General features: G+C 53.9%; 2 protein-coding genes across 5 annotated transcripts in view; one reads left to right on the forward strand and one right to left on the reverse strand.

Moving 5' to 3' along the window:
* Positions 1–3,486, forward strand: part of UBN1 (ubinuclein 1) — a 36,541-nt gene extending 33,055 nt beyond the window's left edge. For both annotated transcript variants that reach the window (XM_026520380.4, XM_026520381.4), the window contains exon 18: positions 1,258–3,486. In XM_026520380.4, the coding sequence (XP_026376165.2) occupies positions 1,258–1,307 (50 nt within the window). In that variant the 3' untranslated portion in view covers positions 1,308–3,486. The remainder of the gene's footprint in view (positions 1–1,257) is intronic.
* Positions 3,487–3,629: 143 nt separating this feature from the next.
* The window catches only part of PPL (periplakin), a 43,454-nt gene continuing 32,457 nt past the window's right edge, over positions 3,630–14,626 (reverse strand). The window contains exons 13-22 of one of the 3 annotated variants that reach the window (XM_026520377.4): positions 13,918–14,015; positions 13,572–13,729; positions 12,703–12,881; positions 12,480–12,618; positions 11,522–11,715; positions 10,161–10,311; positions 9,298–9,381; positions 8,513–8,629; positions 7,952–8,044; positions 3,630–7,109 (exon numbers count right to left, since the gene is read on the reverse strand). In XM_026520377.4, the coding sequence (XP_026376162.2) occupies positions 4,449–7,109; positions 7,952–8,044; positions 8,513–8,629; positions 9,298–9,381; positions 10,161–10,311; positions 11,522–11,715; positions 12,480–12,618; positions 12,703–12,881; positions 13,572–13,729; positions 13,918–14,015 (3,874 nt within the window). In that variant the 3' untranslated portion in view covers positions 3,630–4,448. Of the gene's footprint in view, positions 7,113–7,951; positions 8,045–8,512; positions 8,630–9,297; positions 9,382–10,160; positions 10,312–11,521; positions 11,716–12,479; positions 12,619–12,702; positions 12,882–13,571; positions 13,730–13,917; positions 14,016–14,626 lie in introns of all 3 variants that reach the window. The other 2 variants (XM_026520379.4, XM_057315091.1) reach the window with 2 other exon arrangements.

The following is a 14,626-nucleotide window of genomic DNA, read 5'->3' on the forward strand; positions in this document are numbered from 1 at the left end:
CAGTGTCCCAAGGCTGACACATTCCTAGTGAATGCCAGAGGCCATCTGGGCATAACAATAGATTGAAATTTTTTTCTTTTTTTTTTTTTTTTTTTTAAATTTTTAAGGGGCGCCTGGGTGGCACAGCGGTTAAGCGTCTGCCTTCAGCTCAGGGCGTGATCCCGGCATTATGGGATCGAGCCCCACATCAGGCTCTTCCGCTATGAGCCTGCTTCTTCCTCTCCCACTCCCCCTGCTTGTGTTCCCTCTCTCGCTGGCTGTCTCTATCTCTATCGAATAAATAAATAAAATCTTAAAAAAACAGTGGGAGAGGGAGAAGCAGGCCTCCCGCTGAGCAGGGAGTCCGACTCGGGGCTCGATCCCAGGACCCTGGGATCACACCCTGAGCTGAAGGCAGATGCCCAACTACTGAGTCACCTAGGCACCCCTGAAAATTTTCAAGATGGAAATTTTGCTTCTTTAGAGAAAGGACCCAAGGGGCTAAGCCTGTATCAACAATGACTCCATTTTCCTCTAGAGAAGCCGTAGCTACAGTGGACTTACTCCGCAAACTGGCGACTGCTGTAGTAGCTAAGAGGATAATGTGGGGGTCACAGAGACACCTAGGTGAGAGTGTGTGGTTTGAAAGATGGCACTGCCTCTGCTTGCTTTTGGGAATGTCGCACTTTCAAACAGAAACAAACTAATTGAAGAGCCTTTGGAAATGTGACTGTTGGCCTGTGGTATTTTCAATAACAAAAAAAGGAAAAGCACTTTGTTGTACCATCTCTGTCTCCTTTAGACCTTCTTCACGTTGGAGGATTCCACTGAGTGGTTGTAAATGAAAAGCTGCCTGCGTATTTCAGCTGTGTGACTATGTCTGCTTTGCTTTCTTTCCCATGCAGACTCAGAATGCTAGTGCCTTTGAATCTGTCTTTATAGGGCCTGAGGGTTTTGATGGTGAGAGAGCTCTCATTGCTGCTTGAGTGGAGTCCAGCGTGCCAGGGGATGGTGGTGGCAGCGGAGAACAGAAGTGGCTCTGGGTGTGCAGACGCAGCAAGCAGCTGCCTTCACAGAGCTCAGAGCGCCTTGCACACAGCGAGCCGCTGCAAGTAGCAGGGCACTCAATCTCAGGGGTTTGGGGGCTCATGAGAGCCTTAGAACACTCAGTGTTCGGGGGCTTTTGCTATTTAAGTGATCTTGAGATTTTGTTACTGCCACCTTAAGGGAATCAGAAATCCTGAAAGACTTGTGTTGTTTTTGCTTATTCTTTTCCAGATGCTTCTCAACTTCATGGAAAAGGGCCCGGTGTACCACGGAAATTGTGACCTCTTCAGACGAAAGGCCCGACTAACTTAGGTCTGGGCGGAAGCTGGACAAGTAGGTCTCAGAAACTGGATAATCACTATGCTCTTTCTGCCGATCGGTTTTCTTCTGGAGAAGGTGTGAGTGCTAAGTGGAGCGTCTCTTGGCACTGTGATGTGCCTTCTGTTAGGGAAGCAGCCCTGGGCCTCTCCAGAGGCACTGACTGGCCTGGTGCTCCGGGCTCCGCGGCTCTGTCATGGACAATCGTTGGAGGGGCAGCTGTGGGCTGGGGCGCGTGCTGGGTCACGACCGAAGCTCTGGTGTCAGGGCGGAGCAGTTGGCACACGTGCTTTAAATCCACCTGACCCCTGGCATTTGGTCAGAGTACCTCATGGTGCCCTAGTGGTCAGGGACTCCTGGCCACAGTGGGATCACTGGATGGTCATGGTGTCCGTCCCATCCTCAGGCTGTGTGCTCAACAGGACAAAAACCCAGGCTAACACACAGCTGGGAGACTTACCTTGTTTTTTTGTTTGTTTTTTGAAAAATATTCAGAACACCTAACGTGTGCTCATCGTGGTGGGGGCCAGCTTTTCTGCTGAACATGACAATGAAGCTCTTTCAGAGAAAAGACCTTTGTAGATTCAACAGTTGTGACAGGATTTTTAAAGACCCTTATTTTGGTCCAGATTTCATCATTACCATTAATGCATTGGATAGAATGGGACTGCTTTTCGCATGTCATATTATAGTAAGACATAATTCCAGTGCCTTTATGGTGGAGCAGAATTAGATACACGTCCATTCAGCCCTCTGAGTGGATCTCAGATAAAGACTTTTTAAAATGATATGTCTGTATTTAAGACATAGCCAGTTTGAGTTTTTTACAGTTGCACATCATAATCTGTGCCGTCCTGACTTGAAGGTCATCTGGGCCCCCAAATCCCAGGTCCCAGTACAGCCAGGGCCCCCATTTTGTTTTTTCAGAGTTCATACAGGTGGACCGCAGAGCCCCAAAGCCCTTCATCTCTTGGAGGGCCAAGGATATGAGGGGTTCCAAGTCACAGACATTCCAGTTTGTTTTGTTTAGAAACCATCCTCAGGCAGAGCTGCGGGAACAGACCTCTGTGAAGCGTCTGCCAGGTAGAAACAGGCTTCGCCGTCCTGGAGCTCTCCCGACAGCAGGGCTGTGCGTTGACTTAAGGGTGGCGCGCCGATGAGCTTGGAGAGTGCGTTCGAGTCAGAGTAGGACTGCTACCCCGTAGTGCATTCGGCCGGTGGCCGCTTCACAAGGATGGTTAGGGCACCTGCCTGTCCTGTGAAGTGTGTACCACAAGGTGTGTGAACCAGCTGCTTCAGCTAAGTGATTGCAGATGTTGAGTAATGCGCCTTCTCAGAACGTACATGTGTGTGGAGACACAGCTCTCTTGGTTCCTGCCTTCCAGGGTACAGTGCTCAGTAACTCACAGTTCATGCAGGGGTTTGCCCGGTTTCCAGCGGAGCAACACCTCTGTCAGCTGTGTGGCTAGGCCTCTGCTGTTTTTTGTGGGTTTGTTTTTTGGTTTTTTTTTTTTTAATGTAAGAACCAACATGTGTTTCACATTGGGCTAGAGTGGATTTCCTTATCCCTTCATTATATCTATTTTTTGCAACTTGGGTTTCCAGTTTGTTTACAGAATAGTCTTAGGTAGTAGCAAAAGAGCCAAAGAAGAGATTTGTATTGCTGAGCTCAGAGCCGTGCAGAGGCCGCCTGTGAACACTGAGCAGTGGGAACTCTCCAGGCTTTTCCACCTGAGAACACCCAAGGTCCCTTCCCTGCAGCGCTCCCTCCTCCCCATGTACCATTGAGTGTGCAGCTGGAGCAGAATACCCTCATTTTTAGGAATCTAGTGATGCCTCTTGCCTCAGGGAAACGTTTCTTTGATGGGGAGTTTATGAGATTTCTTTTTCTTGTTTATGCTTTATTTGTGGTAACGAAAGAGTGAATGACTTATACAGCCATGGCCGGGTGGACCGGCAGGCAGGGTGGGCTCTGGGGCCGGGGGCTGCGGTGCTGCAGGGCTGCCCTTGGTGCAGCCGCTCCTGAGGTGTGAGAGGGGCTGTGGCTTTTGTGCGGCGCGACTATGTTGGTGTTGGGGGGTGGTGTGGAAATGGTTAATCTTGTATAAAGCAACTCAATAAATTGTTTCAAGGTTTCCAGAACATTCTTTCTCTTTTTATGTTTTTTGCCACTAATTCTTCTTCCCCTAGGAGCTGGTGGATGTGGAATGTCCAATTTGGCCAAAAGCCAAGAGGGAGCAAGGGAAATAATAAGCCTCACATGCAAAAGAAGAAATACCATGAAATTAGAATCAAGCCACCAGGTGTTTATTTTCGTACTATAAATAGCACTCCCTAGCCCCATTTTCTTATGTAATACATGAGATAACAGAGAACCTAAAATTCATTTGGTGAAAAATCAAGTGTATAGTTAGTATACCTAAATACCAATGGGCTAAGAAGACTTGTAAGGCACTGAAACTAAGCCTAACAGCAACATAGTCCTTTATGAAAATAATTTCAGAACCACCACACAGTCTCTGATGGTGTGTTTTCCTGGGACAGTCTGGCTGACAGTTTACCTTCACTCTTCCACCGAAGGCCATGCATTGTTCTGGCTTCTTTGTGCCTTTTCTGCCCTAGAACATGGATCTGTCTCACCAGGAGGCCTCTGACAGAAAGTCTGCTCTCAGCCAGAACCTGGGGGGATGTGAATGCAGGTCAGCAGCCCTGAGGGGCCCAGTCCTTTGATGTACAGAAAGGTGTGTGGAAGGGAGGCCTTTCTGCCCAAGTACCCCTACCTGGCAGGGGGGTGAAGGCTGGTGCTCGGAGTGGGGTTGTCTGCTTCAGTCATCATGTGTCATGTGCTTTAGTTTTTCGGGTTGCTTCCAGGTGTCACACAAGGAGTCTATTGATGGAAGTGTGTAGGAAAAGGGACAGAAGAGGGGCATCTTGGTTGTCTGATCATCAGAGGACGAAGCAGGTCCCTCACCCGGGTTGAATGACAGTGATGGCTTGGGGGACGTGCTCAGCTCTACACAGGTCAGAAGTCTGCACAGGGCCGGGGAGGAGAAGACATGGTGGTACTGGGTAGGCTCCCAAGAAGACAGAGGGCTGGGCTGTGCCTATTTCTGCCCGGACACCAGGACAGCCAGCTCCTGGATAGACATATCCTTGTTGACATATCGGTCATACTGAGCCGGGGTCAGCCTTCCTTTCTGCAGGGCCTCTTCAATGGAGAACTTCCTGCCAGACTTTCTGTCATGGATCACGGAGGACTCTCCACTAGGACCCTTCACCGATATTTCCTCCCAGTCACACTCCTGGCTCCTGAGTTTGACAAACATGTTCCAGTCGATGAGACCGGCCCGATGGGCTTCCTCCGGGGACAGCTCCCGGCCCGTGTCGGGGTCGATGACCACGATGGAGCGCCTCAGGTGGTTCTCCCTCTGCTCCCTCTTGACGGCCACGGAGCCCAGGCGCTTCTGCAGCTCATCAATCTCAAGGTCTTTGTCTTTGGAGAGTCTCTTGAGGTCGTCCAGTTCTCTCTCCAGGGACCACAGTCTGGAGTCCAGGTTTGTCCCAGAGTCCGCCGTGGTCATGTTTCTCAGGTCTCGTGTTTCTGTTGCCGCCATTTCAATTTCCGACTGGAGCCTCCGGGTCTCGAGCTGCAGGCTCTGCCGCTCCAGCTGCAGCCTGTGGTTTTCTTCCCTTAGGAAGTCCAGCTCTTTGGAGGACTTGGAGTTACAGAACTCCAGCTCCGACAGCTTGGCTTCCAGCCGACTCACTTCCGCATCCAATTCCCTCTTGCTCCGGCTCTCCTCCTCCAGGCTGTTCTTGAGCTTCTGGATCTCTTGTTCGGTGTCGCCTTTCTCCACCTGGATGCTTTCGGAGAAGACCACCTTCTCCTTGGCCTCCATCTTCTCCAGGTTGACGAGCTTCTTTTTCAGGGTCTCGAGCTCGCTCTCCAGGACCTGCCGCCGGTGCCTCTCTTCCTCTAGCTGGACTTTGAGCAGAGAGTGTTCCCTGGCCTGCTGGGGGTCCTGCTGCAACACCACCTTCTGCTTGAGGGTCACCTTCTCCCGGGCCTCCCCCTCCTCCTTCTCCAGGTCGGCCAGGCGCTGCTTCAGGCGCTGCACCTCCAGCTCGGCCTCCCTGCGAGCCTGCCTCTCGCGTTCCAGCTCCTCCAGCTGGCGTTCGAGCTCAGCGCGCCTGCGCTGCAGCCGCCGCAGCTCCCCACGGAGGTTGTCGATCTGCCGCAGCTCCATGTCGATGCTCTCGGTGAAGGCGTTCACCTCAGCCCGCAGGCTGGGCTCCTCCTCGTACCTGACCACCTCCTGCTGGACCACCCTTTCCTTTACCTGGGACAGCTCCTCCTCCTTCTGCCTGATCTTCTCCTCCTGGGAGGCCCTCTCCCTTTCCAGATCCACTTGTTTCTTCTGTTCCTCTGATAGCCTGGCCCTCAAAGACTGTACTTCCTCTTTGGTTTGGGGGTCTTCCTGGAACTGGAGGATCTCCTGGACCACCTCCTTGGTCTGTACCTGGGGTTTGGTGTCTTTCAGGGACTGGATCTCTTGCTTCAGCTGGTAGATTTCTAAATCACACCTTTCAATGAGTCTTGTCTTGTCCACAATCTCCTCCCTGAGCCTCTGAAGCTCCTTCTCCATCTCAGGGTCAGTCTTGTACTTGATGACTTCCTTCGTCACTTCTTTGACCTCTACCTGGGGGCCCCGCCTCCTGAGCGCCTCCAGCTCACTCTGATAGCTCTTCAGCTGCTCCTCGGCCGCCCGGTACTTGCGCTCCTGCTCCACGAGCTCCAGGCGGAGATTGGCTACTTCCCTCTCCGCCTCGGGGTCCGGCCGGACGATTTCCCGCACTTTCTCCTGCACCAGCACTCTAGCATTTTCCTCCTCCAAGGCCCAAATCTTGCGGAGCAGCTCAGTCTTCTCCCTCTGGTTGGCACGAGCCTTGGCCTCCTCATCCTCATACTGGTGTTTGAGGTCACCGACCTCCCTCTCAGTTGCCACATCCTTTTCCACCTTGAGCACCTCCTTCACTGTGATCTTCCCCTCTGCCATGGCCCGCTCCTTCTCCAGCCTCTTGAGCTTGTCCTGGAGGAAGGTCAGTTCCTCCTCACGTTCCTCCCTGAGCTTGCCCTCCCGCTGCCGGGCCTCCTGCAGCTGCCGGTACTCTGCCTCCAGCTGGGGGTCATTCTGCAGCTTCACCACCTCCTTCTCGGTGACCTTCTCCTGGGCCCGGTTCTTCTCCTCGGCCAGGGCCGCAATGCGCTGCTGCAGGAGGGCCACCTCTGCTTCCCGGGTGCCTTTCTGCCGCCTCAGCTCCTCCAGCTCCTCCCTCAGCTTCAGGACCTCGTCCTCCTGGGCTCTGTCCGGCTCGATGCGCAAGACCTCCTTGACCACGTACTCCTGCCCCCCGTCCCTGGTCTCCTGCTCCAGGGCGTGCAGCCGCAGCCGCAGCGTCTCCAGCTCCTCCTGCAGCAGCTGGTTCTTGTGCTGCTCCTCCACCAGGGTCCGCTGCATCTGCTGGAAGCTCTCCTCGAGCGCAGGGTCTGGCACCTTCTTTAGCACTTCCTTCTTCACCACCGATTCCTGGGGGCTCCGCTTCTGCAGAGTCTTGATTTCTTCCTGGGCGCTCTTGACCTCCTTCTCCAGCTGCTGTCTTCGCTCAATCTCCTCATCCAGCTCCTTTTGGACTTTCCACGTCTCCTCCACTGTGGAGCCTGGTGTGCTCCCCTGCAGGATCTCGTGGCTCGCTCCCACCTCTGGCTGCTGATGAGGAGAAGACAGTGGTTAAAGCTGGACACTCTGCCTGGCCTGTTCCCACCTGGTAAGACTGCACCTCGGTCACCTATGAACATGTCAGACAGGTTGTCCTGTGACCGCCAAGGCTCCCTCAGTGCCGAGGCCACTAGAGTTTTAGGGTTACTTTTGACAATGTTAAAAACAAGTAGTTTAGGTTTTTTAAATGATAAAGTATTTTACAGCCACAGAAGAGTGTGAAGTGAAACCACAGTCTCCATCCTCTGGTCGTGTTTCCAGAGGCTGTGGGTCATCTTTGAGATGTATTTGTCCTGCACAGATGGCTGTCCCCTGTTCTGCACTTAGTAGAGACAGAGAATTCCACAGTGGTGCTATTTCATTTTCCACTGTGTGGACAGACAGACGTGGGCTTCTGAAAATAAGTTACCTGCTCCTGGGCACTCAGCAAATGTTTGTGGCATGTGTGTTACATTCACGTCAACAGAGGCGGGGGCCAGTACTTGGCCTGGTGCTGTCCAGCCATGTTAGCAAGCAAGGGACGCTGCCACCAGCTCACAGACTGTTTCTTGGAAGCAGAATGAGTCTTATTTCTCACCTGCTGGCAGAGTTTTGAGTAAAATATCTTATTTAAAGGGGCTCCTAGGTGGCCCAGTGGGTTGAACATCCGACTCTTAATTTCGACTTTGGTGGTGATCCCGGGGTCGTGGGAGCGGGCTCCGAGCTCTGCGAGGAGTCTGCTTGGGATTTTCTCTCTCCCTCTCCTCTGCCCCTCCCCCATCTCTTTCTCTCTCTTGCTCTAAAATTAATATAATCTTAAAAAGAAAAAATGTCTTACTAAGACCCATTACCTGTCTCAGAAGACTCAGAGCAAACTCCAGATTTTGCAGCCTCTGTCTGTTGATGGCGTTGACTTCCGTGAACTTGGCAGCAAGAGCCGCTTCCTGCAGGAGAGTAGTTAGCAAAAAGAAGTCAGCAGGCTAAGCAAGAGCGAGCTGGACAGTGTTTGGGAAGTCTGGTTTGGGGACGGAGGGTGGCTTCTGGCCTCTTGCTACCTGAAGTTGGACTGCGGTCTCAGCTGGTGGAAAAACTGAATTTAGAGGGAGAAGGCAAAGTCCCTGTCTCTGCGCTGTGATGTTCTGGTGTATAGAAGGAACTAATAACATCAGCCCTCCAAAGTGAGAGCCTCCCAAATCCACAGCTCTGGCCCAGATACCTCCGGCAGCCTGTCTTTCCACGTGTATCAACATTGCTGCCCGAGAACAAGTGTTATCTTTTCTTACTGAAGCTGTTTGCATCCAGGAGGGCTTCTCAGCCCAGTTTCCCTATTGGGGTGTACATTTTGGAGGCCTGCATGCCGTGCTCCCTAGAGACCCCGGCAGCTCCAAGAAGGCCCAGCCCACAGAGCTCACCTCTTCCCTCACTTTGGCAGCAGGGGAATGGAGCCTGGCTCTCTTGCTCACGTGGCTGCTCCTTCCATTCTCCAGATCAAGAAGAGACCTTAGCTTCTCTGCTTCTAACTCATAGTCCTGGGTGAGAGAGAGGCATGGTAGAGGGCAAAGGCAGTGGAGTCGGAAATGTGCCCGTTGCAGCTGACCAGAAGTCTGCACAGCTGCCAGGAGGTTTTCAGAACCATCGGTCCACCAGCAGCACAGAGCTGTGTCCCTGAACAACCTAGGACACAGCCAAAAGTGCCAGCACTTGCCCCTTGCGCCCCACACAGTGCTCCCCTCCGTCCCCGAGCGTGACGCTCTGCTGCCTTCACTGATTGCAGTGCCGTAAGCCGTTTCTCACCGTGCCGCCTTCGGATCCCCCTTCTCTGTCCATGTGACAGCTCTGTCATCCAGCAAGTGGATGAAGGATAACTCGCCTGGCCGTTTCTCTGCTATCCGCCATTTAGGTGATTTCTAGTCTCTCTGTTTGGCTTTTGTAAATAATGGTGTTACAGCGATTTTGTTTATCCTCCATTGTTCTTCTTTGGTAATTTTTCTCTTGAGGATAAATTCTCCCTGTGTACTGCTCTGAGCAGTAGAAATCCCTTTTCTGGTAGTCAGTGTCTGGTATCATACTGTTTTCCCCAGGGTTGTGCCGGCTCACAGGATGCCTGCCGTGCCTGGCCCGGTGTTCCTCTGTCCGGCTCACCGGGCGGGAAAAGGCCCTGCCGAGTCTCTCTTGGGGCAGGAGCTTCACGGCTCACCTTGACAGCTTGCTGGTACTGCTGGGAGTGGGTGCAGACTTCGTGGACTTCCTGTTCCCTTCTTGCTATCTCATCTAGCAGGTTCTGTAAAACAACAGAGACTTTAAAAATCAAATTAAAAAAAAAAACTTGATAGAGCAGCTGGATTCCTTAGAATCTGAAATTATTCTTCTGTAGCACAAAGTGTAATGTAATGAATGGCTTCCTTGTGTAACTGTTTGTCCCGGAAGGCAGCTCTCCGGCCCTGTGAAGAAGGGCCGGGAGGATAATGTCTTTGCCCAGAAACCAGTGTTTACTGAGTGCTTCAAAATGTCAGGCATTGGTCTCCTATCTTACTTAGATTATCTCATTTAATCTTCCAGCCGCCCTGTGAGGGAAGCACCGTCATTGTCTCCCGTTCAGGACTCCGAGGCAGAGGGAGGTTCAGTGACTTGCTGCCCATGGGGACACGGCTAGTAGGGATAGAACGTGGCTTTACATCTAGGCTGTTGGGGTCCTGTGTCTCTTGTCCCTCACTCCAAGACACTGCTGCTTTCCAAGGAACCGGGCCTCTGAACTCTGGACACGGGACCTTTCACCACGAGCGCTCCCCTGTGTGGCTGCAACCATTTGCTCATTCAGCCAGCCTGCTCTGGTAGTCCATGCTGGGCCAGGCCCCGGGCTGGGCACCAAGGAGGGAGCGAGACCACTCTCATCCTCAGAGTTAGGTGCCGGGGCTAGGCAGGGCTGGGGTCCCTTGAGGACACAGCTCTGCCAGGCCTTTGCCCTCCCTCCCACCGGGGCAGGTGGCAGCCACTGCCTGGCTCCCTTCCACGACCCCCCATGCCACTGTAGGCCTGTGAACACGGAGGCAGCCACCCTACCTTCTGATTCTTCAGCTTGGTTTCCATCTGGCTGAGGCTGTCTGTCTCCTGCGGCTCGTAGCTGGCGATTTGGGACAAGAACTGGAGCACGTGGTCGTAGCCACTGCGGTAGTCGTCATATGCGGCCCTGGCGATCTGCAGGCTCTGGGCCCTAGGGAGACAAAGCCCATCAGGCCTCTGCCACAGTCAGCAGATGCCTCCTATACTTTTTCAAAGAAGTCCTCTCCACTCATTGTTTAAAAGCAGGATCAAATATAATCTAACAAGATAACCTAACCAGTCCCCAAAAAGAGGGTGGTTAATGAAATTATGGAATGTTAAGTTGGAATACACTGCAGCCTCTGTCAAGGACAGGTAGGTCCACGTGTACTGACCGGCAGGGACGCCCGCAGTTATTATAGGACCTCAGTAACCCCCAAGTCCAAGGAGAAATCACAGGAGATGCTAGGAAACCTGAACTCACTGAAAATAAAAACATTCACATTTGTGGGACACAGCAAAAGCGGCGCTTAGAGGGAAATTTGCCGTTTTCAGTGCCTTTATTGGAAAAGGAGGAAGCTGTCAACGATGGGGAAAGAACTAATAGCAGCAGGAAATGGTAAAGAACAGATGCCAGTGAAAGAGGAGACAAAACAGGAGAGAAGAGGACTGAAACCAAAGCCAGTTCCTTGAAATGGTCGGTGAATTGATGAACCTCACAATGGTCAGGAAGGAAAAAGAATATGTAAATAAAATGAGAAAAGGCAGAACATCAGGAACGAGGGAGGGGACATCCCCTCAGGTCCTGGAAACAGTGAAAGAACAAGAGGGTATTAGGAACAATTTTGCATCAGTCAATTCACCCACTGGAGGAGATGGACAAATTCCTTGAAAGACACAAGCTCCTGGACCTGCTCCAGGAATCAGATAACCCAGAATAGCCTGGTACCTGTGAAGAGGTTGAATTTGTTGTTAAAATCTCACACACCAAAAACAAATGACTTGCAGGCGTGCGTGGCTCCTCCCTGGTGAATTCTATAAGCATTTAAGGAAGCAGGATCTGTATGAGCTCCTCCGGAAAAGAGTAGAGGAGGAGGTCATACCTACTGGCGCCTGACCCGACAAAGCGTAGGGCAGGAAAAAGCAAGACACGGTCCCTGTTACATACCTGCCCCGGATCCTCAATATTTTTGGAAGGGGACACGAACGGGTAGCCATGCTTGCCTTGGGGGATGGGCTGGTCATTATAATCACCTTGAGTTTTTCAGTTTGTAGATGTCTTATTGCTTTTTTAAACAAGAGACTTTAGAAAACAAGCAGCCTTTGGCGGCCTGAGCGCAGACCAGCGAAGTGGCGGCTGCTGCCCGCCCACGGCTCCTCACCTGAGCTCAACCTGCTGGCGGAGGTTGTCGGAACGCTGGCGCAGCTTGTGCACCTCGGCCTCCTGGCGCTCCAGGTCGGGGCAGTGCTCCTGGAAGCGGCTGGCCAGGAAGCTGGAGCACTGCTTGGCCGCCTCCAGGTTCTGCTCCACCTCACCGAGGAGGGACTTTTGGGCCTGCAGCTCGGAGGCCAGGGCCTGCAGGGGCGGAGAGGCAGACAGTGGCGCTGTGGCCAGAGCTCCCAGGGATGAAGGCAGCGCTGCGCCAGCTGCCAGAGCCTCCTGCGTGGGAAGGGACTACGGCTTTGCCTCTGCATTTCTCCTTAAACCTGGTGGTCGTTTCTGCATTGTTCTGTTTCGTCACAATGAACACAACCCGGAAAACCTGACATCTAAAACCCTGCAGTCGGTGGCGTGTGCCTGGTGACATCGCGCCCAGGACCAGAATGACCGGATGCTCTCCAGCCGCAGGGCCTCAGCTCTGAGGTGAGGATCTCCACGTGAGGACCGGTGTGTGAGTAAGGGGCCTCCCGAGGGCTCACACACTTGAATGCCCACAGCAGTCAGGCAGGCAGACACACGAAGCAGCCCAGGGGCCACGCGACAGAGAAAGCAGATGCTGGGGCTGGAGGCAGCCGCCGCTGACCTGCTCCATGAGCGTGCCAGCCCAGGGGGCCAGATCTGCTCGTCCGGAGACAGTGGAAGTCTGGGGGGTTAATGTGGCTACTTCACTTTAAAATCAGGCACCTGATTTCCACAAGCCCCCCACCCCCCACCCCCGAGCAGCTGGGATTCGTGCGCGGCCCTCCATTTGCAGCTTCCGATTGGGCACACTGCGGCCTTTCAGAGCCTGGAGACTCGCTGCCCTGGTACTCGGGGCCTCAATCCCCATCTATTCAGAGGCAGTGGGTAGGGAGCACATGGGGAGAAAGGCTCTTGAGGCCTTGGGTCCCCAGACTTACCACCAGCTCCTGCCTCTTGCTGTCTAGGGCACGGCCACTCTCAGGTACTGTGTCCTCCTGGGTCAGCTGCTTCTCGTAGGTGGCCAACGCCTCCCAGCCCTGCTGCAGGCTCTTCTCCAGGCGGTTGGCCACGTCCACTCTGAGGACAACGGGTCAGGAATTAAGGGTGCCCGCCTGGCCCCATGATCCCACCCGACCTCCCCACTGCCCGCCTGCCACCCACTTCTCCTGGGCCAAGTCCAAAAGCTGCACCAGGCGCTCATATTTGCGGTTGGTGTCCTCCACCCGGGTCTTCAGCAAAGGTGTGGTGCCGCTGCCTGGGAGGGCCTGCACGAATTCCTTGCACTCAGCCGTGCTGCGCGCCTTCTCGGGCTCGATCCGCAGCAGCTCGTTGGTGATGTTCTGTGGGGACCAAAGCCCCTGGAGTTGGCCACAGTCCGGCAGCCTCCTCCCCTCCAGGGGCTTCACAGAACAGAGGAAGCTGCTGGGGAAGCCTGGGCCCTCCCTGGGAAGCCACCCCATAGTGAGCGCCCCCTGGAATTCTGGTACGGTGGGCTGTGACTCACAAGAGTGATGGAAATTAACAGGTAATTATCAAGCAATTTTCCGTGCACATCATGTGGATGATTTCATCCGTCTTTGGGGGCCACCCCATGAGGTGGGTACTTTTCCTCTCCCCATTCACTCCAAGCAGCTTAGGAAGGGATGCGATGGGGCCTGGCCACAACCCACCCCTGTGCCTGTCCTCCTCTGAATGTTTCTGAACACATGGAGGCTGGGCTTGAAGAGCGGGTCTGCAGTCCAGCAGCCAGCAAGCAGCGGCCGCCATGCGCTGTAGCCTCCACTTGGCCAGTTACTGGTGTCATCCGTACTGCACAAGCCCGCAGGCGACAAGCCATGTGGAGGCAGCGTGAGGCTCACTTGCCCTTTCTCCTGGGGCCGTGTCGGGGGCACCAGGGCTCAGGCACCTCCTTGGTCACAGCCTAGAACAGCCCCCCTCACTGCCATCACTCAGGACTTCTGGTTACATGGGGCAGGTGGTCCTTGTCAAGCACCAAGGGCCCCAGGAGGATGAGACCAGCCTGGTGGTACCTTAAGGTCCTTGGCCCGTTCAGCGCTGTCCTGCACAGCCCGGCCCTGCTCCAGCGGTGGCCGTAGGATTCCCGTGATAGCCTTCTCCTGCCGGTCCAGATCTCTGGCCACCTTGTCCAAGCCAGCCAGCAGATGTCGCCCCTGAAGGTCGGAGGCATCTGCCAGAAGGAAATCACAGAGTCAGGTGGCAGTGGGGAGCTGGAGCGGGGACCACAGGGAGAGGGCCTAGGAGGCCAGCTGGGACTTTTGGGGCTGGCCCAGCCTCCCCCACCCCTGCCCTGCCTGTCTCCTGCCATTCCCTCCTCCCTGTCCACCCAGAGCCCAGGACAGTGGCCCCGGCACCCACCTCCAGGAGTCTCTGCCTTCAGCACCTCATGCCGCTGCTGGAGCGCGCCTCTGCTCCTGGCTGCCTTCTGCCGCACACTCCGGTACTGGCCGGCCAAGCTGGGAGTGCACAAATGGGCTGGGGGCCTGGGGCAGCCCACCGCCCCCTCCACCCTACACACACGGGCCCCACACTGGCTCGGCAAATGGCTCAGAGGAGCCACAAGGCTCATCAAAATGCTTTGAAAAGTTAAAACCTGGCACACGTGGTAAGTTTGCTATAATGCTGTTCTTTCTTTACTCCTGGGTTCGGGTAGATCCTTCCTCCTCTCCTCTCCATTCCAAATTTTACTACCTAAAATTGTCTCGTTTGTTCCTTTGTCTTCCCCACCAAGATGTTACTTCTGAGGTAGCAGTACACAGTAGGTGCTCAATAAATACTTGCTGAATGAATATATGAAGGCATTCCTGGAATCACTCATTGAACAAAGGAGCTGCTGGGTACTTACTTTGTACCAGGTAGTGAACAAGGTCCTGCAGACAGTAAATCTCAAGGAGCACCTCCCCTCCATGAGACTGACACAGTTTTCTAATAAAGGGCAGTATTTGCAGTGGGAGAAGGTGCTCGAGCCACAGTGAAGGGTGTGTGGTCAGAGGAGGCGTCACAGAAGAGGTGACCATGGAGCTATCTTAATTCAAGAGGCCTGAGCCAACCGGGCCTTGAGTAGGTG

This window comes from Ursus arctos, unplaced genomic scaffold (assembly GCF_023065955.2).
Source record: "Ursus arctos isolate Adak ecotype North America unplaced genomic scaffold, UrsArc2.0 scaffold_2, whole genome shotgun sequence".
In the NCBI taxonomy this organism is placed as follows: Eukaryota; Metazoa; Chordata; class Mammalia; order Carnivora; family Ursidae; genus Ursus; species Ursus arctos.